Below are 24835 nucleotides of genomic sequence, written 5' to 3'. Positions count from 1 at the left end.
ATGGAGGAGGACAAAAGGCTTGTAGAGTGATGGGGCCCTGTGGGGTCGTAGGAACCTTGGGGATGTAACCTGGTCTGGGATGCAGAAAAGCCTTTACCATACCAGGCGCAAACTCTAGGCATGAGGGCCCTACTGACAGGGACTGAATATCTCCTATTCTTTTGAGAGATGAAATGGCCAAAAGAAAGATGGTTTTTAGGGTGAGGAACTTCTCTGAAACCTCCTCTAAAGGTTCAAAGGAGGCTCAGATAAGCCCCGTAACACAATGGCCAAGTCCCATGCCGGGACCCTCGAGTGCACAGCCGGCGTCAACCTTAAGGTACCACGGAGGAAACGTCTAATTAAAGGGTGTCTTCCCAAAGACACTCCACCCAAAGGGACGTGGAAGGCACCCAGGGCCGCCACAAACACCTTTATTGTGGAGGGGGTCAACCCTGCCGAGAACCTTGCCTGCAGGAACTCCAGCACTGTACCAACCGGGCAGTTAACTGGGTCCCACTGGCGTTCTCTGCCCCATGCTGAGAAAAGTTTCCATTTCAGAGCGTACAGCTTCCTCGCGGACGGAGCTCTGGAGTGAAGGATGGTCTCCACGACCTCGGCCGAGAGACCCCTCAGAGGCCAGGCCCACAGTTTCCACAACTCTGGGCGTGGGTGCAGGAATCTCCCGCCCGCCTGAGAGAGCAGATCCCTCCTGGTCAGAATCTCCATCGGAGAGCCTTCTAGGAGAGATATCAGGCCCGAAAACCTTACTCTGGTCGGCCAGAACGGAGCCACTAGAAGTACCTGGGCCCCGTCCCGGCGTACCCTCTCCAGAACTCCTGGAAGCAAGACAATCGGGGGAAATGTGTACAGGGGCAGCCTCGGCCACTCCTGTAACATGGCATCCAGCCCCAGCGGGAACCACTGAGGACAGTGAGAATTCTCTGCCGAAGCAAACAGGTCTATCTCTGCTTTCCCTTATTTTTGCCATAGGAGCTCCACCACCTCGGGGTGGAGTCTCCATTCCCCGGGCCTCGGCCCCTGCCTCGACAGGATGTCCGCTTCCTGATTTAGGACCCCTGTGATATAAACTGCTCTGATGGACAGCATCCATCAGCATCCCTTGGGCCCACAGGAGGATCTGGCGTGCCAATTTGTATAAAGGACGGGACCTCAGACCCCCTGATGATTTATATAGGCGACCACCGATGTGTTGTCTGTCCTGACTAATATATGATGGCCCCTGAGGTCGGGCAGAAACTGTTTCAATGCAAGAAACACAGCAAGCATCTCTAGCCGATTTATGTGCCAATGCCACTGGTGTTCCTGCCATAGACCCTGGGATGAACGGCCACTCATGGTCGCACCCCAACCCGTGAGGGAGGCGTCTGTCGTTAGCGTTACGCGACGAACATGAGCCCCCAACACAGGCCCCTGGGACAGAAACCCAGGGTTTTTCCACATGACCAGAGCACGTAGGCATCGCCGCGTGACTTTGATCGTGCGGAGCGGGTTTCCCCTTGGGGAGAACCCTTTTGTTCTGAGCCACCTCATGTTCAGCAGGCCAAAAGGTATCACGTTGGACGCTGCTGCCATGAGACCTAACAGTTTCTGGAATTGCTTCACAGTGACGGCTCGGTCTAGCTTCGGTTCTTTGACTGCTGCCAGGATCGATGCTATGCGTGTTGGCGATAATTGCGCCCGCATAATTACAGAATCCCAGTTCCCGCCTAAAAAAGTGGTTCTCTGAGCCGGAGAAAGCACACTCTTCTTGGCGTTCAGCCTCAACCCCAATTTCAACATGTGTGTGAGAACAGCATCTCGATGCTGAATCTGTTCAGTATGAGATGCCATCTGTTCGGTATGAGCTAGGATCAACCAGTCGTCGATGTAATTCAGTATGCGGATGCCCTGCAGATGCAACGGCGCCAGAGCTGCATCCACACACTTGGTGAATGTGCGGGGTGACAGTGCTAGACCGAAGGGAAGTACTCGATATTGGTATGCCTCTCCCCCGAAGGCAAACCTCAGAAACTTCCTGTGATGTGGAAGGATGGAGACATGAAAATACGCAGATATATTTGACAGACGTTTCCACTCGTCTAGAAAATCTACTAAGGGAACCAGCCTCTCGAGGCTTGCCTCTGGTGTACTTTGAACAGCAAGCATAGAGCCCTGAAGCGGCGAACCGGCAGGGAACAACTGACTTGACTGCTCCGGAGCCCCCCTGCGCCCCGGCATTGCGGCAGGGTTGGCAGCGCGGCCCCCAGAGGGCGCCGCAGGGAAACTGGTACCGTTGGCAGGGGTAAACACTGTTTCCCTACCGGGGGAACCACCCTCAGCGTCCTGAAACTTCTGGCGTCAGGAACGCTTAGACGAGGCCTTCTTGGCGATCAGGACTGTCCTCAGATCAGCCCTGCCCCTCGAAGACCTCGCCTGAGAGCGCCGCCCCTCGTCCCCGTGCTGAGGGGGAGTTCGGGTCGGGACGCTCTGCTTTTGCTGAGCCCTGTGCGTGGAGCTCATACTCGGCTTGGGCTGCTTCTCTGCAGCAGCCCCAGGGACCTGGACCCGGAGACGGAGAAACTGCTTCAGCGCCGCTGCTTGTTTCTTCGACTCCTGGAACCTCTCGGTGACAGTGTGTACTGCATCACCAAAGAGGCCCCCAGGAGACAGCGGCGCATCTAGCAAGTAGCTTTTCTCCCTCTCCTTGATTTCTGTGGGGTTGAGCCACAAATGCCTCTCCGTGGCCACCAGGCTGCCATAGAGCGGCCAATACATCTGGCCGTCTCCTTGGTGGCCGGAGAGCGAGATCTGCTGATTGGCGAAGCTCATTTTTAATATCTCCCCCCACTTCATCTCGTCCATCTAGGTCCCTGAGCAGGTCAGCCTGATATGCATGCATAATTGCCATAGTGTGCAGGCATGCAGCAGCCTGACCTGCTGCCGAGTACGCTTTGCCCACCAATGCGACGTTGTTTTAAGGGGTTTGGTGGGCAAAGTCGGGGCCTTCAGGGACGATGCCGAGGAAGGCGAGAGATGGCTCGCGAGCGTCTCTTCAACCTTTGGCATCGCCCCATAACCGTATTGTTTCAGCCCTGAGATGTTACTGTAGACCAAATTCTGAGGGCTGAAAACTCTATATGATGCCGGTCTCTTCCATGATCTCGCCACCTCGGTGTGCAAGTCATGGAAGAACGGCAGGCCCCGGCGTTGAGGCTCTGAAGCGCGAGAAGGCAGGAATCTTTCATCTAGCTTGCTAGTTCTTTTCTTTCCTGCCTCAGATCTTTCAGTGGGCCAGTCGATGTTTAATCTGGCCACTGCTCGCGTCAGAACCTCAACGAGCTCCTCGCTCGCAGGGGACTGAAGTGGCGAATCTTCAGTCGCGATGCTCTCAACGTCCACCTCCTCAGAGCTGGATAGTTAGAGCACCGGCGACTCTCTCGGGGGGGGGGAAGAAACCGCAATGCGTGCTTCCAAGCCCCTGAAGAGCCGCTGGACGGTGCAGGTGAGGGCAGAGATAAGGCAGCGCCCGTCTCAAACCCCTCTGCAAGGTCCAATTGTGAACCCCACGACTGAAGCCTCTGCTCTGCCTCGAAGAGTGCCCAGCGGGAGCGCAGCGTTCTCAGAGGAAGCCTTTCACAATGCTCACAAGCAGCCCCCTCGAGGGCTGCCTGGGCATGCTGCGCTCCCAAGCAGGCAACACAAAGAGCATGTGTATCCCCACCCGTGATGTAACGTGGGCAGGGATGAACACACCTCTTAAACTGCTTGCTTTCACTCGCCATATCGATCTATTTTCTCTTTTTTTGTTAATATACTGAAATATTTAACAAAAGGGTGGAAAAATCTTCTATATAGACAGACAAAAACACCAAATAGACAGACAGGTTCACACAGATCACTTACTGAAGGCACAGAAGCTAGTTCCTGTTTGTTTTTACGGACGCTTTATAGCTTCCGGTCGATGACATCATCACGCCGACGATCGATCGATCTTCTGATGGAATGGTCCTACACGTGCTTCACGACGCATTAACGCAGAGGCGTTCTCACAGCGTTTCGACGCAGCTCGAGTTCCCCGAAAGGGAACACGATCTTTGCCGGTGTTGTAAAAAAATAACACAATTGAATGATACACAGAGTACTTACCCAACATGAACATCATTTCTGAGAGAAATTGTGAAGGTGAATGCATATTAGGGTTGGGCATCGAGAACCGGTTCTAACTTGGAACCGTTTAAAAAATAACGATTCCATTGGAATCGTTTAGAAAATGTATTTTCGGTTCCGATCTTTGGTTCAAAGCGTGCAAGTTTTGGTTTCCATGGCCACCTGATTTCCGGTGCTTGCGCGCCCGCTTGTTCTTTTAGTCATGGAAGCCCGGTAAGCGGCTCTGAAGTGTGGATTTATTTCACTTTTAAAAGCCTGGGTCGGCACAGTGCAACTAGTGTTGTCAAAAATATCGATACTGAAATATCTGAAAAGATACGATAGCCTGCTCAGCCTACACAATCGATCCCAGCTGCTCTCCTCTCTGACCGACAGCGAGTTGACACGCAGCCGCATATTCTCATTCAGCCGGTTAACCTCTGAACACGATGGACGCGCGTTCTTCTGGACTTTTCCTTACGACAGCGTGTTCGTGTTAGAGTGTGTGATCGGTCTGAATTTCGCGCGGGATTGCACATAATTCTACGAATCCCCGCAGATTTCAAGCTCACATCTGAAGTGCACACACACATATAGCCTACCGTAATAAAGCCGCCCCTGACATACAAGTGCAAATATTTGCTTCTTTTTCCAGCTTATTATTGGTCAAATACACTCAAACAAATTCTCAGTGCACATTTTGAACAGTATGTAAACACAGTCTTAAACAATTCAGGAAGAAATGAAGAATGAGTAACAGGAACAGTGTTCAGGATCAATGAGTGCGGCAGTTCTTAAAGGGACAGCAGTCATTTGTTATTCAAAGTCAAACTACAAAAAGACAAACGATCACACTGCTCTTAACTGATCAACTTGTCTAACTTTAATGGTTTTATCTGAAACTATTTATTTTTTTGCAAAAACATTATCCAATGTTATTTTAAATTTATTTAGCCACTTTGCGTTTTTTTATTCAGTTTCTTACCTGAATGTTAGACCTACCTGAAAAAATAAAGATATCTATTTCATTTATATCTTTTCTTCTATTGTATTTATTTGTGCTATTTTTTGTAATTTGTATCTTTGTTTATTCAATTTACCATTCGAAATCAAGCTTACTTGTGCTGTGTGTAAACTATTGCAACACAATTACCCCGTTGTAAAAAATACATTGAGTTAAAAAATATTTGTGAGATAATTTTAATAGTTATTGATCAATGTTTATATATGAGAAAAAGCTTAAAAGCTTTATCATATAAAGTGATCTCTTCAGAAGAAATGTTTGATTGCCTAGACTTTCAAAAGACAGAAAAAAAAATTATATAAAATATGTCTAATTGACAGCATATGTAGCGTTTTTCCCCCGTTGTATTGAAAATAGCATTGAATATCGATGTGACATGTTTTGACTCCACCCCTCAAAGAATCGGAATCGAGAATCGAAAAGAACCGGGATCGAAAGTAAGAATCGGAATCGGAATCAGAATCATTCAAATCAAAACGATGTCCAACCCTAATGCATATAGAAACAATCTCTCCGTTTAGGATTCAAAAAAATATAATCCAAGCCCCTTTGATGACGTGCATTATTACGTTACTGTTGATCATCTGTCCATCATCGTCTGAAGCCCGCCCTGATGATTTCATTGGTCCTAACAGTTTATGTTCGGGGATAATTACTCCTCTATGGAGCAAGGCCAGACCGAACTGCCAGACCTAAAAATTTTGTGGGCGGGGCTGAGTTCGGCTGGCATCCAGGCTACACAATTGCACAATTCTGACTTTTTTTTCTCACAATTGCAAGTTATAAAGTCACAATTCTGACTTTTTTTTCTCACAATTGCAAGTTATAAAGTCACAATTCTGACTTTTTTTTCCTCACAATTGCAAGTTATAAAGTCACAATTCTGACTTTTTCCCCCTCACAATTGCAAGTTATAAAGTCACAATTCTGACTTTTTCCCCCTCACAATTGCAAGTTATAAAGTCACAATTCGGACTTTTTCTCACAGTTGCATGATATAAAGTCACAATTCTAATTTTTTTCTCATTCAGAATTGTGACATTATATCACACAATTGGGAAAAACAGTCCGAATTCTAAGGTAAAAGTTGCAATTACTCTTTTTATTTTTTTATTTAGTGGCAGAAACAGGCTTCCATACTGCCCCCAGTGGTTCAAGCTTAAAGGGATAGTTCACTTTAAAATGAAAATTCTGTCATCCTTTACTCATCCTCAAGTTGTTTCAAACCTGTATGAATTTCTTTCTCCAGCTGAACACAAGGGAAGATATTTTTAAGAATGTCAGTAACCAAACAGTTAACTGTTGATTGACTACCATAGTATTTTATTTTTCCTACTATGGAAGTCAATGGCTCCAGTTAACTGATTGGTTACTGACATTCTTCAAAATATCTTCCCTTGTGTTCTGCTGAAGAAAGAAATTCATACAGGTTTGAAACAACTTGAGGGTGGGTAAAGGATCACAATTATTATTTTAAAGTGAACTATCCCTTTAATGTTATGAAGCAGTGAGAATAAGGTTGAACTGTCATTAACTGTCTTTGCTACCTTTCTGGGCCTTGAAACTGGTAATAACATTACAGTCTAAGTCAGAAAGAGTAAGGTCTTACGGTTTTGGAACAACATAAGGAAGAGTAATTAATGACATAATTTTCTTTTTTGAGTGAAATAACTCTTTAATTTGTAAATGTAATTTATTCTTATTCAATTGTAGGAAGAAACAATTGAGAACCACTGCTTTTATTTTTTCATTTTGCTGTTGTCTCTGTAGGTTTTGGGAGTCAGTGGTGCAGGATACGGTCACCCTGTATGCATTTAAGAGTGGACATAAGATCTCTAACTACAGACTGTTGTCTCTGCCTGCCATACAAATGCATCTGCACCAGCATGGCACAGCGGCCTCTCAGGGCGCACCTGTCGAACAAGAGCATTGGCGGAACAAAGCAAAGCCCGGCAAAGAAGCCAGCAACATTTCACGTGAGAAAGGATGAGAGATTTAACTTGAAACTTGAAACTTCTTGGAGTGTATATGTACAGTCATTGTTCTACTTCTCTATTTCTAAGCAGTTCAGGATGAGCTGGTAACAGATTCGGTGATGCTGTCAGGAAAGATGCAGTCAGGGTCTTGTAAACTGGCCAGCAGAGAGGCAGAGAAACTCCGCAAAGCTGCAGAGAAGGCAGAGAAAGCTCGGGCCATGATAGAGAAGAGGAAAAAAGAGTGGGCAGAACTGTAAGTGAATGCCAATGTGTGTGTCTCTTTGTCTTTGAGTTTTTTGTGTGTAACATTTTTAATGCTTCCCAGCTATGCCTCAAAGCCCAGTGAGGACTACGAGGACCCTAAGGATGTGGAAGCGATTCGATTGGCTAAAGAAAAAATGGGTGACTTTAAACTGAAATCAGCCAAAGACTTTACTGTACCTGAACACCTGAGGATGAATGTGGAGAAGAAGAGAGTGCAGTTAGTTGAACTAGAGAAGAAGGTGAAGGACACAAAAAGCAAAAATCACACTTTCTTTTACAAAAATGTAATCTTTCCACAAAGTAAAAGTAATATTGTAAACATAATATAGACAGCAAACTTTAACTGTGTAATACTCTGAATGCATTATTGGAATATGAAAATATTTATACATTTTTCAAAATTATGTTTTGATCAGTTTATACATACACTACTGTTTTTTTTTATGTTTTTGAAAGTCTTTAATGCTCCCCAAGGCTATATTTATTTGATTAAAAGTACAGTTTAAATATGAATAATATTATGTAATATTATTAAAATTTTAAATAACTTATTTAATAATAACATATATAGCGAATCGCTTTGGTTTATTTATCCATTTAATGGCAAAACTGAATTTTCAGCATTCATTACTCTAATCTGTGTCACATGTTCCTTCAGAAATCATATGCTGATTTTCTGCTCAAGAAACATTTCTTATTATTAAAGTTGAAAACAGTTTTTGGGGAAATGTGATATATTTTTTTTAGGAATCTTTGATGAATAAAAAGTTCATAAGAACAACATTTATTTGAAATAAAAATCTTTTTAGCATTATAAACATCTTTACTGTCACAATTTAATGTCCTTGCTGAATGCTTACTAGCCCCTAACTAGTAATATATATTATTGATAAACTTAAATAACCCGATTCCAAAAAAAGGACACTGTACAAATTGTGAATAAAAACAGAATGCAATGATGTGGAAGTTTAGAATTTCAATATTTTATTCAAAATACAGAACATATATGACACATAAAGGGGTTTAAACTGTGAACATTTATAATTTTAAGGGAAAAATGAACTGATTTTAAATTTCATGGCATCAAAACATCTCAAAAAAGTTGGGACAAGGCTGTGCTGCATCCCCTCTTCTTTTTATAACAGTCTGCAAACGTCTGGGGACTGAGCAGACAGGTTGCTCAAGTTTAGGAATAGGAATGTTGTCCCATTCTTGTCTAATACAGGCTTCTAGTTGCTCAACTGTCTTAGTTCTTTTTTATCACATCTTTCTCTTTATGATGCGCCAAATGTTTTCTATGGGTGAAAGATCTGGACTGCAGGCTGGCCTTTTCAGTACACAGATCCTTCTTCTACACAGCCATGATGTTGTAATTAATGCAGTATGTGGTCTGGCATTGTCATATTGTAAAACGCAAGGTCTTCCCTGAAAGAGACGACGTGTGGATGGAGCATATGTTGTTCTAGAACTTGGATATACCTTTCAGCATTGATGGTGCCTTTCCAGATGTATAAGATGTCCATGCCACACGCACTCATGCAACCCCATACCATCAGAGATGCAGGCTTCTGAACTGAGCGCAGACAACAACTTGGGTTGTCCTTTTTCTCTTTAGTGTGGATGACATGTTTCCCAGTTTTCCAAAAAGAACTTCAAATTTTGATTTGTCTGACCACAGAACAGTTTTCCACTTTGCCACAGTGCATTTTAAAGGAGCCTTAGCCCAGAGAAAATGCCTGCACTTCTGGATCATTTAGATATGGCTTCTTTTTTGACCTATAGAGTTTTAGCCGGCAATGGCAAATGGCACGGTGGATTGTGTTCACCGAGAATGCTTTCTGGAATTATTCCTGAGCCCATGTTGTGATTTCCATTACAGTAGCATTCCTGTATATGATGCAGTGCCGTCCAAGGGCCCGAAGATCACAGTCATTCAGTATGGTTTTCCAGCCTTGACCCTTCCACACATGTTCCAGATTCTCTGAATCTTTAGATGATATTATGCACTGTAGATGATGATAGATAGCGATGGGACATCTGAAGCGAGGCTCCGGAGCTTGTGTCGAGCAAAAAGGGTGTTCCAGATGAAGCCCCGATTCGAGGCTTGTATCGTTTCCGTGAAAATTACGTGATGATGACAAACGAGGCCTCGTTTTCTGTTGAATACGTCATTGCTTCATTCTGAGTATCGCTTTCGGATAAAAGTGGTTCGAAACCTCGCGGCTCTTGGACTGTTTGCAGTAGGCATTTGCATTGGTGTTAAGGTGTTGGTTGTATGTAGTAGCGATATCATTATATATCATAGCTGTATTATATATTATATTACATTATACTTAGTTTAGTAGATTATTAGAGTAAATTAGCCTAGTTGTAATACCTATACTACATAATTATATATATATATATATATATATATATATATATATATATATATATATATATATATATATATATATGTGTGTGTGTGTGTGTGTGTGTGTGTGTGAAATGAGAATGTATGTGTGTGAGAGTACCAGAATGAATTATGGCTTGTACGGCCCCTCATATTTTAGTAGTAGGCCTAGTGTTATTATTATATATATATATTATTGCTATTATTATTATTAATAATATTATTATAAGACTAGACTGTATTAGGGAAAGCTTTTCCCATCCCTGTTGCAGTTTGCGGTTCCTCAATTCCAGTCCCATAAGCACTGCACTCACAATAATTTATTTACAATCATTCTGGGCATTCACTCATCACTAACCCAAAGAACTACTGAATAGTTGAACACAAAGTTGTGTGTTTGTGTGAGTTGTGTGCGCATAGGTTAATACAGGCAGAGTAAAATACTTTATTAATACACAGGCAATAGAAAAAGGGTGTGCCCACACTATGACAATTTGGTTGCTCAGGATGAATAGATTTGTGTGCGATGCATTGCTTTGCACAGCAGGTGTTACTAGGGAGCACACTGTTTCATGAGGCTTCAGGTAAATGAACCTTTTGGTGAAGCAATGGGCTGGAAAGCCTCAGTGGTTTAGGAAGCCTCATTTGGCCATCACTAATGATAGAAGATGATTCACTGTAAAAACTTCAGAGAAACTCCTTTCTGATATTGCTCCATATTTTTCGCCACTCTGTCCTCTGGCCATCTTGACTTCTGAGAGACACTGCCACTCTGAGAGGATCTTTTTATGCCCAATCATGTTGCCAATTGACCTAATAAGTTGCAAATTGGTCCTCCAGATGTTTCTTATATGTACATTTAAATTTTCTGGCCTCTTATTGCTACCTGTCCCAACTTTTTTGGAATGTGTAGCTCTCACGAAATCCAAAATTAGCCAATATTTGGCATGCCATTTCACTTTCAACATTTAATGGTATCTATATTCTATTGTGAATAAAATATAAGTTTATGAGATGTGTGTATGTATGCATACCACCACAGTCTACATATTTTTATGTATGCTACAGATCTTTGAGAAGAAGTCTGAGATGAACTCCCACGTGATGGCTCTTAGAGACAGTAAGGTGGAGATCGTGTCTCAGCTCCATGCCAAGTTGGAGCAGCTACAGGTGATCCAGCAGCACCTTCCACCCGAGAAGCGTCGTCCACTGCCAGCTGTGCCTGTCTTAATGCCAGAGGAGATACCAGAGAGGAAACACAGATACACCCGGGCAACCTTGGAGCGTTACGCCACTCTTAGGGTCAAGATGGATTCCGCTGGCATAGATGAACAACAGAATGGGGGGAACATCCTGGAGCTGCTTGAACAAGAGATGCATGACACACACACAAAGGCTCAGAACACGCAAATTGAAGACGTGGTAAAAACACACTCTCAGAAGCAGGAAGAGGAGCTCACAGAGCTAGAGAAAGAGATGAGAGAAGTTGAGGAGACCAGACACCTGTACCAGCAGGACAAACTTCTTAAACAGGTGGGTTTGGTGTGTTGTGAAAATAGAGGGAATTTTATTTCACAATCCTTCAAATGTCTTTCTCTCTTTCTGCAGATGGAGGAGGCAGTGTGTCGTTTTGACGCAGAGTTACGTGTGTTGCGTCACGAGAAGCAAGAGTTGGATGTGTACATGAAACTGGCTGATCTGAGACATGTGACCCTGTTTGAGGAGCTGCTGCTTTTGAAGGAGTTTGAGAAGAGAGAGAACATACTACAGGAGCGACTGACCACCTATATACAGGAAGAGCAAGAGATCAGGGTCGGTGTGTTTTCATTTGTGCGTGTGGTTTTATGATGTGTGTGTGTCCAGTTTTTATATTCATTATTTTGTGTATCAGGCCAAGATGCATGAATGTAAGAAGCAGATGGAGCTGAAGAAGAGAGACATATTGAGACTCGAAGGGAAGGAGAAAACTCTTGCCGCCACCTTTCAGGCTTCATTGGGAGAGAACAACAAGTTTGTGGAGTTCCTCACCAGAGTGTTTAAGAAAAAGATTAAGCGTACAAAGAAGAAAGAAACACATGGAGGTGAAGGTGAGCTGCAAGTGTGTGTTCTGTGTATTTCACCTAGTGAATCTCACAAAGCCTGTCAAAAAGTCACATTTGACCCTGAAAACTAATAAAAAGAAATCATATTTTGTATAAATGACCCTTTTTGCATTGTGACATTCTTTTCAAGGTGATTAAGCATTTTCATTACTGTGATACATCTGTTTATATATATATATATATATATATATATATATATATATATAATATATTGTCACAGGGTGCACTCGACAAGGCAGGCTTCGTGAAAGTGGCCCCGGAGGGTAGATTTGTTTACAGTGAAATCAAGCTGGTGAAGGAAGGGAAGCCGGTGCGTGATGGCTGGTGCTTTAAGTGCTCTTCAGTGCTCAATCCAACCAAAAGTGGGTGACCCAGATGTGCTCCAAGGGGTGGGCTTTCGGTCACTCGCTGCTTTCTGGGGAGAACAGAGAAACAAAGGTTAGACCAGCGTTTTGTCGGCTCAAGACCTCAGTCTGTCTTGTCTGCTCAGTCCGTGCTGCTTATGTGGCTGTGGGCTGATTGGGAGCAGCTGTGACCGATCAGCCGGCGATGAGGAGGTGCAGGTGTTTTGTGTGGGTTGCCAGGGCGACGCTGATTCTTCCGAGGACACTCGTCACATTCCCCCCCCAAGCGTCGCTCTGGTCCTGTGAACAAATGGAGACAGCAGGGGTGATGTAAGGGGAGGGTGGGGAATGACCCCTGACAGACCTGCATACGCTGTCCAGATCCGTGAGAGGCCATCGGCGTTCGCGTTGGCAGCCCCGGCCCGATGTTGTTCCTCAAAGTGGAAGTCCTGGAGCGCTAGGAACCAGCGGGTCACCCTGGCGTTGGTGTCTTTGGCGCGGGCCATCCATTGTAGGGGCGCGGGGTCTGTGACAAGGGTAAACTTGCGGCCTAGGAGGTAGTACCGGAGCTCCAGGACTGCCCACTTGATGGCCAGGGCTTCCTTCTCCACGGTGGCGTGTACTTCCTCTCGGCCGGGGACAGCTTCCTGCTGATGTAAATGATCGGATGCTCCTCACCTTCCTGGATTTGGGACAGGACGGCTCCCAGTCCTGTGTCGGAGGCATCCGTCTGCAGTAGGAAGGGGCAGCTGAAGTCTGGAGCACGGAGTACGGTAAAGGACGTCAGCGCTGCTTTGACTTGGGCAAAGGCCTCCTCGACCGATGGGGTCCAGCATACTTTCTCCGGCTGCCTCTTCCTGGTCAGGTCTGTCAGGGGGGCGGCTAAAGAGGAGAAGTTGGGGATAAAACATCGGTAATACCCCGCCAACCTCAAGAAGGCTCGTACCTGGGTCTTCGTCCGGGGTCTCGGGGCAGAGTGGATGGCCTCTACTTTCTTTTCCTGCGGCCGTATGAGGCCTCGGCCGACTTTGAAGCCCAGGTACTTGGCCTCGGAGAGGGCTAGGTGGCATTTGCGGGGGTTGGCGGTGAGTCCAGCCCGCTGGAGCTCCGAGACCACCCTCCGCAGACGATCCAGATGTTCCTCCCATGCCTCGGAGTGGATCACCACGTCGTCTAGGTAGGCGGCTGCGTACGCCTGGTGGGGCCGCAGGATGATGTCCAACATCCTCTGGAATGTCGCGGGGGCCCCGTGCAGGCCAAAGGGAAGGGTCCGGTACTGCCAGTGGCCACTGGGGGTTGAGAAAGCAGTCTTCGGCTTAGCCGTTTCAGAGAGTGGTACCTGCCAATAGCCCTCGGTGAGGTCTAGGGTGCTGATGTACCGGGCCCTTCCGAGGCGGTCCAGCAGCTCGTCGACCCGAGGCATGGGGTACCCGTCGAATTCGGAGACTTCGTCCAGGCGGCGGAAGTCATTACAAAAGCGGAGGGTGCCGTCCGGCTTTGGGACCATCACAATGGGGCTGGACCACGGACTCCGGGATATCTGGATCACATTGGTCTACCCGGGTTGGGAAGAGAACACATCCTGGAACTGACTGACCAGGTGCTGCAGCTCCGTCTTCTGGGCAGCCGAAAGGTGAGGGTTGATGTCTCAACCACGGGATCGGTGAGACTCAAAGCCGCCAGCTGGTCCCGGGTCCCCACCCACTTCTTCAGGAGGTTGATATGATAGAGTTGCTCTGTCTGCCGTCGTCCAGGTTGTCTCAGCCGGTATGTTACAGGTCCCATTCTTTCCAGTACTGTATATGGTCCTTTCCATGAGGCCAGGAACTTGCAGGCAGAGCTGGGGACCAGTACCATGACGCGGTCTCCGGGCTGGAATTCCCGTGGTTGGGCTGCCCGGTCGTAGTGGCGTTGCTGCGCTTGTTGGGGCTTGCTGAGGTGTTCCCGGACCAATGGCATCACTCGATCGATCCGTTCTCTCATCTGTCGAACGTGTTCGATGATGGTGCGATGAGGGGCAGGCTGCTGCTCCCACGCTTCCCTGGCGACGTCCAGGAGCCCACGTGGTTGACGGCCGAACAGGAGCTCAAAGGGGGTGAAGCCAGTGGAGGCCTGGGGAACTTTGCGGATCCCAAAGAGCACGTAGGGAATCATGAGGTCCCAATCCCGCTTATCCTCCGCCGCCACGCGTCTAAGCATCTGCTTCAGGGTCTGATTGAATCTCTCTACGAGTCCGTCCGTCTGAGGGTGGTAGACCGTGGTCCTCAACTGCTTCACTTGCAGCAGCCTGCAAAGATCCGCCATTAGCCGGGACATGAACGGGGTCCCCTGGTCAGTCAGGATCTCCGAGGGGAAGCCGACTCGGCTGGCCAGCAGAAACAGCTCCTGGGCGATGGACTTCGCGGTGGCCTTACAAAGGGGAACTGCTTCGGGGTACCGGGTGGCGTAGTCGACGATTACCAGGATGTGTTCGTGTACGCGGGCAGACTTTGGCAACGGCCCCACTATGTCCATTCCTATCCGCTCGAAGGGCACCTCGATGATAGGCAGGTCGGGCAGGCTTGGCAAAACCGCTTCACTTCGGCCTCCAGGCCCGGCCAAAGGAAACGGTCACGGATGCGCTGAGTGGTGTTGGCTGTCCCGAGGTGACCTGCCATGGGATGGGAATGTGCCAGCTCCAGGACGGTTTCGGTCTTAGCTCGAGGTACCACCAGCAATTTATTCTCCTCCCCCCTCCGCTGAGCGACACAGTACAGCAGGCAATTCTCAATGACAAAATGCGGGAGAGGATGGGGCTGTGGGAGAACGTCTTTTCCATCGACGACTCGCACTTGAGCCCAACAGTGCTTGAGCCGATCGTCCTCCCGATGTTCCTTGGCGAATGAGCCCCCTCCAGCAGCCTGTTGGTAAATATCATAGTGCAGATATCTCAGATATCTCTAGACATAGAACACCATCTCTCCCACTGTCAGAGGCGAGCTGGGCCAGTCGGCGGCGGGGTCCCCGAGGCCGTCTCCGTCTTCGATGGTTTCCCTCCGGGCTGGCAGGCTGAGTAGCCGCGTTGAGCAGTCTGTCGAAGCCAGGCCAATCCCTCCCAAGCAGTACGGCCACCGGCAGGTCCTTCACCAGGCCCGCTTCTACCGGCCAGGTGCCTTGGGGTGACGAGATGATGACTCTGCGGGCCGGTACTTGGCGAGTGTCTCCGTGCACACATGTAATCGGTAAGAAGGTCTTCTGGCCGCTTCGAGGGGCGCACAACCGTGACTGGATTAGGGTGACCGCACTGCCTGAGTCCAGCAAGGCCCGGAACCGTTTCCCTTCCACCATCACTTCTGCTTCAGGGGCTCTCGAGGGTACATGTTGGTGGACGATGCAACCTGTCAGCCATGCTCGGAATTGATGGAGGTTCAGCGCTGGGCATGGGCTCATCTCGCGGTGGGGGAACCGTCAGCCTGCTGACTGGTCGCGGGGTCCCTTCAAGCGGGCGTCGCTCCTGGCCGACTCTCCGGGGGAACGGCGGCGGGCGGCGGTCGGTCCCCGGCCCCGTGATGATGGACGGCATCCGCCAGCTCGATCCTGGTTCCAGCCTCCACGAGTTCCAGGGTGTTGGTAGGATTCCTCATCCCAACCGCTTGCCGATGAGCGCGGGGTAGAGCGCTGAGGAGTCGATCGACCACTACCCGTTCCACTACCTGTACTGCGGTGGGGTTCCCCTCCAATAGCCAGTGATGCGTGATGCGGCTGAGCTCGGCTGCCTGGGCACGGGCTGGTACCCGGGGCTTGAATACCCATTCGTGGAACTGCTGGGCGGCGCAGACTGGTGGGAGGCCGAGCCTCGCTAAAATTTCCCTCTTGACTTCGTTGTAGTCTTCGGCAGTCTCAAGGGGGAGCGAGAAATAAGCCCGTTGGGCTTCTCCAGTGAGGAGGGGTGCCAGCACACGCGCCCAATCATCCTCAGCCCATGCCTCACGTTTGGCGGTGTTTTCAAAGACCTGTAGGAAGCCTTCCACATCGTCATCAGCAGCCATCTTTGGCAGCAGGCTGGTTGCTTGGGCGCGAGGATCGGGTAGCGGAACGCGTTGGGCGGCGGCGGCACGGACGGCGAAGAGCTCGTCCTCTGTCCTGCCCTGGCGAGTGGCGAGATGTTCCACTATCTGTTGCTGGCGGATGCTCACTTCTGCGAGGCGCTGTAATACCTCCTCCATCGTGGGGACGAGCGCGCCGCGTTCCCCCAGCCCGGTGTCTACACAGGAAGAGAGGGGACAAAAAAAAAGATTAAGGGGTGGAGCGATGAACTTGTCGGTGATTCCTCACGAACTTGCCTGCATTCTCCACCACTGTCACGGGGTGAAGAACCACTCGACAAGGCAGGCTTTGTGAAAGTGGCCCCGGAGGGTAGATTTATTTACAGTGAAATCAAGCTGGTGAAGGAAGGGAAGCCGGTGCGTGATGGCTGGTGCTTTAAGTGCTCTTCAGTGGTCAATCCAACCAAAAGTGGGTGACCCAGACGTGCTCCAAGGGGTGGGCTGTCGGTCACTCGCTGCTTTCTTGGGAGAACAGAGAAATAAAGTTTAGACCAGCGTTTTGTCGGCAAGTCTGTCTTGTCTGCTCAGTCTGTGCTGCTTATGTGGCTGTGGGCTGATTGGGAGCAGCTGTGACCGATCAGCCGGCGATGAGGAGGTGCAGGTGTTTTGTGTGGGTTGCCAGGTCGACGCTGATTCTTCCGAGGACACTCGTCACAATATATATATATATATATATATATATATATATATATATATATATATATATATATATATATATATATATATATATATATATATATATATATATATATATATATATATATATATATATACAGTACAGGCCAATTTTTTTAAAAGAAGTTTCTTCTGTTCATCAAGCCTGCATTTATCAAAAATACAGGAAAACGTTTTAATATTGTGATATATTATTACAATTTAAATTTTTCATTTTTTATTTGATCTATTATACTTTAAATTATGATTTATTTCTGTGATGCAAAACTGAATTTTCAAGATCATTCCTCCAGTCTTCAGTGTCGCATGATCCTTCAGAAATCATTCTGATATGATGATTCATTTTCAAAGTTGGAAACAGTTCTGCTGCTTAATATTTTTTCATAACGTGATAATTTTTTAATAATACTTTGATGAAAAAAAGTAATTAAAAAAATACAAATAAAAAAGAAGCAAATGTTTTAAAAATAGAAATCTTTTGTAACAACAATATACACTGCTGGTCAGTAATTTTGGGTGTCATTTTTTTTTTCTTTCTTTTTTTGAAAAAAATATTAATTTTATTCAGCAAGGATGTGTTAAATTGATAAAAATGTATAGTAAAGGATTTATATTATTTGAAAATATGTTTTTATTTTTAATAAATAATAAATCAAATATATTAGGCAGCACAACTGTCTCCAACACTCATAATAAATCAGAATATTAGAATGATTTCTAAAGGATCATGTGATAGACTGGATGTTTTAAAAAAATAAATTGAAAACCAAATATTTAAAATTGTAAAAATGTATCACGATAATAATATATATATACACAAGTATTTTTGATCAAATAAATGTAGGCTTGATGAATGGACTGCATTTATAATGAGCAGAAGAAACTTCTTTTAAAGCTACACTGTGTAACTTTTTTAGTTTATTCTTAGCTAAAAACACTTATAATATATGTGCAAAAATATATGTGCTCCTTAATGTATATTTACTTCTTTCAAGTAATAAAGTATTCTCGTAAGTTTATAATATGCCATTGAAAATACATACGGATGAGGGGTTCGAATGCCGGTCGCCATGTTGCCCCTCCATCTTGTAAGTACTTTAGCCAAAGAGGGACATACACATAAATTCAAGCTTCGCCTTTCGCATTTTAACACTCGATGACACCGTGTCAAATGTGAAGAGGGGGCTTGCCATGTTAATCTTGGACTAAATTGGCCACCGTAGGAGTTAAAACGAAATCAGAATTGAGAGGAACAGATACTATTATTCACTGGATGGCCATATACCTTTTCATCGCTAGATGGGGGAAAATATCACACAGTGTAGCTTTAAATAATATTACAAATAGTAATGTGTCCAAACTTTTGGCCTGTACTTTATATATTAATCATTTTAATTGTCTCAGTAATGGAAACTTGTATAGTTAGCTCAATGGTCTTTATTTTTTTTAGTTTGCAATATGTAATTTTTCTTCTGATTTTTGGGGTAAATTGTAATGTAATGGCTGCAACAGTTAGGATACACATACAATTGCCAGAGATTGCCATCATCAGAGTTGTGTTGAAATATAGAACGTGATTCAAATGTAAAATTAGTTGTGTTCCATTCTTCCATTAGGTGGTGATGTGACAGATGATGAAGATGACAGTGATGAAGACTCTGATGAAGAATCAGACAGGGATAATGATGAGGATTATGATGACTCTGAGGCTCCCCTGGACGACAGTGTTTGCCCACCAAGTAAGACCAAAATAAATAAAAAAATCAATGTCAAAATTGTGACAAGTAAAATGCTGAGCGGCTAGTAACTTTGGGAAACCACTAGCCACAATGGGGGGTGGGTATGGGGGCCAAAGCCTATGGCGGTTACGGCCATGATAGGTCCTGTCTCTGTGTTTCAGACTGTGATCCTGAGCTCTTTGATAACACACTGAGGCTGCGTGAACATCGTCTAGACGTGGAGGAGCAGCTGCAAGAGGATATAAAAATTGTTGACAGTTTAAAGAAGGAGTGCGACACACTGGCCAAGAAAGTGAGAGATACTTCTTTCCACGCCTCCCGCCTTTTCTTTCTGTTATTTGTTTTTACAAGAACACCCTAAAGAGACAGTATGTTAATGTGTGTAGGAGAAGATTGTGCAGAACAATCGCAAGGCAGTAGAGGGCGATCTGGAGCTCATTAATCGAGAAAAGCAGCAAAGGCTGAATGAAATAGATGTGGTGGTGCCACTCAGACTGCATCAGGTGTGAACATAATTACATAACTGTACTTGCTGATTGTCTTATGTTATATTGTACATATATTTACCATCTCAGCCACTAAAGTGTAACTTACAACCAATATCAAGTCTCTCGCTTTCTCGTTGTATGAGCAGATTGAGTATGTGAATGATGGTCTCTCGCTGGGTAAGCTCGACTCAGCACTGGTCCTGAACACGGCTGATCTACAGCATTTGCAGAAGCGCATTGAAGAGTTACAGGAGGAGAAGACCGAACAGCGAGAGCACTATAAACATGCCAAACACCAACACGTACAGCTCAGACATGACCTTAAAGATATGGAGGCCAGAATAAAGGGTCAGAGATGTGCATACATGATGGCTATTTCAAATCACAGACTTACTTGCCTGCTAGTCATTATCTAGGCAATATAACAACGTTTTATTTCTTTAAACTTTAGGTGTGAGTTTCAGTGTATAAAGTAATACATTACATAAAATTATTTGCAGAGTCAGAAGACCGTTGCGAGCAGCTGATGCTCATGAAGTTCGGAAAGCTGGTTGAACTTGAAGTTCTGCAGACTCTCTCAGGCAACAGGAAGGTAGAGGAGATGAGACAAGAGGTCAGAGAACGAGACGGCAAAAACGCACAGGAGCTCAAACACTGGGAGGTACACTGACATTTAGAACTGGTGTGGACACCTGTGACCGTGTTTAGGGAATGCCTTTCTTTTGCTTTCAAAAGTTTGGGGTCTGTAAGATTTTTAAAAAATACTTTTTGAAAGAAGTCTCTGAACAATTATACAGTAAAAGCAGTAGTATTGTGATTGTGAAATATTAAACATTTTAAAATGTAATCTATTTTTGTTATGGCAAAGCTGAGTTTCCATCAGCCATTACTCCAGTCTTCAGTGTCAAATCATTCTAAAGTTGATTTGGTGCTCAAGAAACATTTTTATTGTCAATGTTAAACTTTCTTTAATATTTTTTGATGAATTTAAAGTATTTAAGTATTTATTTGAAATATAAAACTTCTATAAATGTATGTATGGTCAATTTTGATCAATTTAATGCATCCTTGCTGACTAAAAGTATTCTTAAAAAAACAAACAAAAACATTCTGACCCCAAACTTACACAGTTGATAATAATTATGGTCACATTTGCCAGTCTAGAGCAAATGTTCATTATTATTTGTGTGTGTGTACCAGGCAAAAATTACTGAAGCAAGAGAGGCACTAACCGAAATCACGAAACAGAACACAGAGAAACTACGTAAAATGAACAGTCTGCTTAGCCAGAAAAAAACATTGGACGACCAACTTAACTCCAAACAGAGGAAGACGGTATTCTTTTCTTTTCTTTTTCGCATTTCATCACTCTTTATTTAGTTCTTCACATTGATAAAGCCAGATATCTGGCATGATTTGCTTTAATACATTTCCATTTCAATTTCTACAAACTGACTGCAGTTTATTCACAAGTTAAAGGTGCATTGTGTAAGTTTTTGCGGTATCTAGTGGTGAGGTTAAGAACTGAAAATGCTCACCCCTCCTTTCGAAGTGCATAGAGAAGCTACAGTGGCCTACACCCGTGGTGCAGTGGCGGATCTTTTAGCAATGAGGAGCCCCCTGGGCTGCACTATTATGGAAGCACTTACAAACAGACACACTGCACTCGTGCACGATATCATGAAATATGTATCTATAGCATGGGCGTCGGAACCATTGTGTGTGGAACCATCATATTTTGCCAAAGCTGCTACTGACCCACCCACTTTTTATTTGCTTCCGACGCCCATGATCTATAGTATTGCATTTATCGTTCCATTTATATGCAGAAATTACTTTTTACCAAGCGGCAACCTCCCCCAGTTTCTGTTGAAGCCAATAAGGAAGTGACTTAAACTGCAATTCCTGACTGGCCACTAGAGACAGACTCCAAAAGAGAGCAGAATCTCATTGAGGCCTATGTTAAAATGCCCAACTTTACAGAAAAAACAAACAAACATATTTACTAGGGGTGTCCCCAACTAAGGATTTACACATTCGAATCAGAATTTTCGAATCTCTCTATGGTCGACCGATAGTCGACTCATCTATGTGTGTGTAAACCATAGACCTTAAAAAATAAACGGTATAAACGGGTTGGGAAGGGCAGGACACTAGTCAGCAGCTAAAACCATAACTCATTCGTTTACTTTATATAAAGCCTTAAAGTTCTGCATAATTAAGGGTTAACTCTGAGTGACAGGGGGCTAGCCATTTATCTGCTCTCTGTTAGTCATCGCGTCACCTCAGCTCTGCCCACGTCCCGCCTCTTTGCCCATTTTCTGGCTGCCAAGATGGCAACGGCCAGCTCAACCCTACTTTACACTTCAAAACTGCTCTTCAGAATACTTCGGGTGACGTCACGGACACTACGTTTATATTTGTTTCCTATTTCTATGAATTGAGCGATAAATACAATTCGTGCTATAGAGCTGCGGATCTAGGGAATCATATATAAGCAAATTTGTGTGCCTACTAAAATCAGTATCTTATCAGTTTCTTATAGTTCTCTTTGCGTGTGTCACTCTCCAACACACACGTGTTCTGGTTTTTTGATCGTACTTTGCTTTGGGGTAAAAAAAAAAAACTTGAAATACCTTTGCAGCATTATATGGTTAATGAATATCCCGAAGGCGTTTAGATGAATAGCCTATGTAAATATGTGCTGCGCACATATTAAAAAAACACACAACAGATATGGCATTTTAAGGAGAAGGTGTCTGATCGGATCATATCAATATGGATACGTTTGCACCAGCTCTTCGATTTATACCAATGTATACAATATAGCATAGCCTTTTGCTTTAAAGTCACAAATATAATAACTATCTATAGGAATACTGTAATTAAGACTTGTATTCAAGAAATGTATTAAAAACAGAAAGACGTAGCCTATTGTTTCAGCCTTACTCGAAGGCCACGGAAGGTTCGTTACGCACTTCAATCCATTCCCAACATTCTTGGTTTACTTCTTTTTTTTTTTTAAATTAAATCCAGGCAATTGACTGATGAAACATTGATTCAAATTCAAATACAATTTGTACAAAATAAAATTAACTTTAAAAAAAGGCTTTCAACAAAACTTTAAGGGTTAGTTCACCTAAAAATTAAATGCTCAGACTATAAACGAAGCTTGGGCGCACCAGATAACACGTCAGCAGCTTCTTATGCAGCAGCGTCACTGCGGAGACGTGAACGGGGATTGAAAACAGACCCGGAAAAGAAGTTATTAATGACATAATTTTCATTTTTGGGTAAACTAACCCTTTAAGTAAGTGGTCACATATTGCGCAATGTGCATCTTATGATATAGCCTATTGTACTCATGCTGTTCACTTTTCATAATCAACATAGATGAAATAAAAAAAAAATGTATAGGCTACTATTTATGAAACTAAATTGGCTATACGTTTTCTTTAACCCTCTGGCTGACCAACCCACCGATGGGTTCTGATGCTTCGCTCACATGCCCTGATATATGCTACGAAATAGTCGTCAGTAAGCGTGCCGGTAGAGTGCAAATGACGTGATTTTTAAATCTCAAACCATTTTATTTAACATGTTACTGTCACAATATCTTGCTGAGTCACTTCGTCGCTTGCGTTGTGAGCAGGGCCTGCGTGCACTGCGGGCCCTTGTACCGCACAGGCCCCAGTGTGGCTGTACTGTCTGTTACGCCACTGCAGCGGTGTATGTAGAAAGAAATGGCTCATTTTAAGGTAATAAAAACATAACGATTCATTATGTAAGGCAGGGCTATTCAAATCTTACCCTGGAGGGCCAATGCACTGCAGACTTTAGCTCCAACCCTGATCGAACACACCAACCTGGGATTTTCTAATGATCCTAAAGACATTGATTAGCATGTTCAGGTGTGTTTGATCAGGGTTGGAGCTAAACTCTGCACCGCATTGGCCCTCCAGGGTAAGATTTGAATAGCCCTGATGTAAGGTCTTTATACACCACTGAAAACAGTTATAATATTGCACTTCTGTCAATAGATCCTCATAAACTACACACTGCACCTTTTACCAGCAGTAGCACCTGCAGCTGTGTACTCACATGCAGGACACTTTTCAGACAAAACATGTGTGTTTGTTTAAGGTGGGTCAGTTCCAAGGCTGTCTGGTAGAAAAACAGGAGTTGCAGAGGCTGCGTCAGCTGGTAGCGGCTCAAGCACAAGACATTGAGGCTCTCAATGATGAGATCCATGCTCTCTCACGCAAAGACGGACACATTCTTCCTCCGCTCGAACCTGTCCCGCCTCCCATTCCCTCCCCGCCCCACAGACACACGATTCACGCAAGCAATTCTGGTGTGCACAGGAAACTCAACCTCAGCAGCAAAGCTGTGAAATAGACCCACATACACACTTTTACCCTAAGTACAAATCAGCATGTTAGCACACAGACCTCAAACTATCAATCTGTTCCTGTAGACATATACAACAGGCTAAATATGCAGTTGTCTAAATGCAATAAATTCTTACCTTGGTGATTTTAATGTGTTTATGTGTCTTCTTCCTAAAGATTTACCTTCTTAGAAAATTATGTATAGTCTCTAAAATTATTTATCATAATATTTAGGCAAGATATAAATCCAAATCACAATGTCAAAGTAGCACTCAACCATATCAAATAAAAAATGAAACCGTAATTAAATATTTACATTAATTCTCTATGCACTTTTTATGAAATCATGTTAAATTCGAGGCTAATATGTGCCCTTAGAAGACCACAGAACTATTTTTATTTTTTGTCAATATTAAGAATAATATTAAAATAAATTGTAAACAGTTACAGCAGCTAAAAATACAAACTGTTTTTATATTTAAGAAATCTAGTTTACTCATAGAATGTTTGGCATAAAAATGTCTGTCTTTAAAAATTATCAAGTAGCCTATACTACCTCTTCCCGATTCTACTGTCAATAAACAAACTAATATATTAAAATAAACAAGGATACCTATAATATTTAGACCTATAAAACAAATACAGAAAAATTGTGTCACGTCCTTTGTGACATTGTTCCTGCAGGAACGTTTGACGCGTGACGTCATGAGTTTTGCGGCGCCCTCAGATTGAGAATGAAAGGAGGAGATACAGGAGAGGATGTACAGGATGGGCAAAATATGTACACTCAGAGGAACTAACAAAATCTGATTGGTCTCGGAGATTCGACGACTGCTGTTGAAGACATTTATCACAATTCCGGTAGTAAAACAACACGACAATCTAGGTTCTTGGTTCTTTAGAGACAAAAGCATATTTCTAGTATTTGCTTTATTGTTTCCGTGACTAACGCCGTCCACTTGAAGAGGACAGATAATCTGTGTCGCGCGTATCATCCGGACGACGATAAATGTTGTAAATGATTTCCACATTTACAGGGGATTCCTCACTTGTAAGTATCCAGAGTCATTTATCCAAACGGCATCGAATTCATGAAATGATCTTGTTTGACAATATAGAGTATTAGCTACAATATGGGCTGTAATTAAATATAGATGCTCTTTTTAATGATTTAATATCAGTTTGTTTACGCAAGGTGTATGTACCGCAGAAGATGCGGAGGAACGT

At 44.4% G+C, this 24835-nt stretch overlaps 1 protein-coding gene across 3 annotated transcripts in view; it reads left to right on the top strand.

Annotated features, from left to right (window-relative positions):
- The window catches only part of LOC137048506 (cilia- and flagella-associated protein 44), a 44833-nt gene extending 21096 nt beyond the window's left edge, over positions 1–23737 (top strand). For 2 of the 3 annotated variants that reach the window (XM_067426736.1, XM_067426738.1), the window contains 13 exons: positions 6923–7128; positions 7216–7381; positions 7454–7631; positions 10853–11317; positions 11393–11596; positions 11676–11871; positions 18607–18729; positions 18891–19021; positions 19116–19232; positions 19364–19565; positions 19718–19878; positions 20418–20552; positions 23361–23737. In XM_067426736.1, the coding sequence (XP_067282837.1) occupies positions 6923–7128; positions 7216–7381; positions 7454–7631; positions 10853–11317; positions 11393–11596; positions 11676–11871; positions 18607–18729; positions 18891–19021; positions 19116–19232; positions 19364–19565; positions 19718–19878; positions 20418–20552; positions 23361–23615 (2539 nt within the window). In that variant the 3' untranslated portion in view covers positions 23616–23737. The remainder of the gene's footprint in view (positions 1–6922; positions 7129–7215; positions 7382–7453; positions 7632–10852; positions 11318–11392; positions 11597–11675; positions 11872–18606; positions 18730–18890; positions 19022–19115; positions 19233–19363; positions 19566–19717; positions 19879–20417; positions 20553–23360) is intronic. The other variant, XM_067426737.1, reaches the window with a different exon arrangement.
- The last annotated feature ends 1098 nt before the right edge of the window (positions 23738–24835 follow it).

This window comes from Pseudorasbora parva, chromosome 19 (assembly GCF_024679245.1).
Source record: "Pseudorasbora parva isolate DD20220531a chromosome 19, ASM2467924v1, whole genome shotgun sequence".
NCBI classification, from domain to species: domain Eukaryota; kingdom Metazoa; phylum Chordata; class Actinopteri; order Cypriniformes; family Gobionidae; genus Pseudorasbora; species Pseudorasbora parva.
The sequence above is the reverse complement of the archived record's forward strand: the minus strand, read 5'-3'. Positions and strand labels throughout refer to the sequence as shown.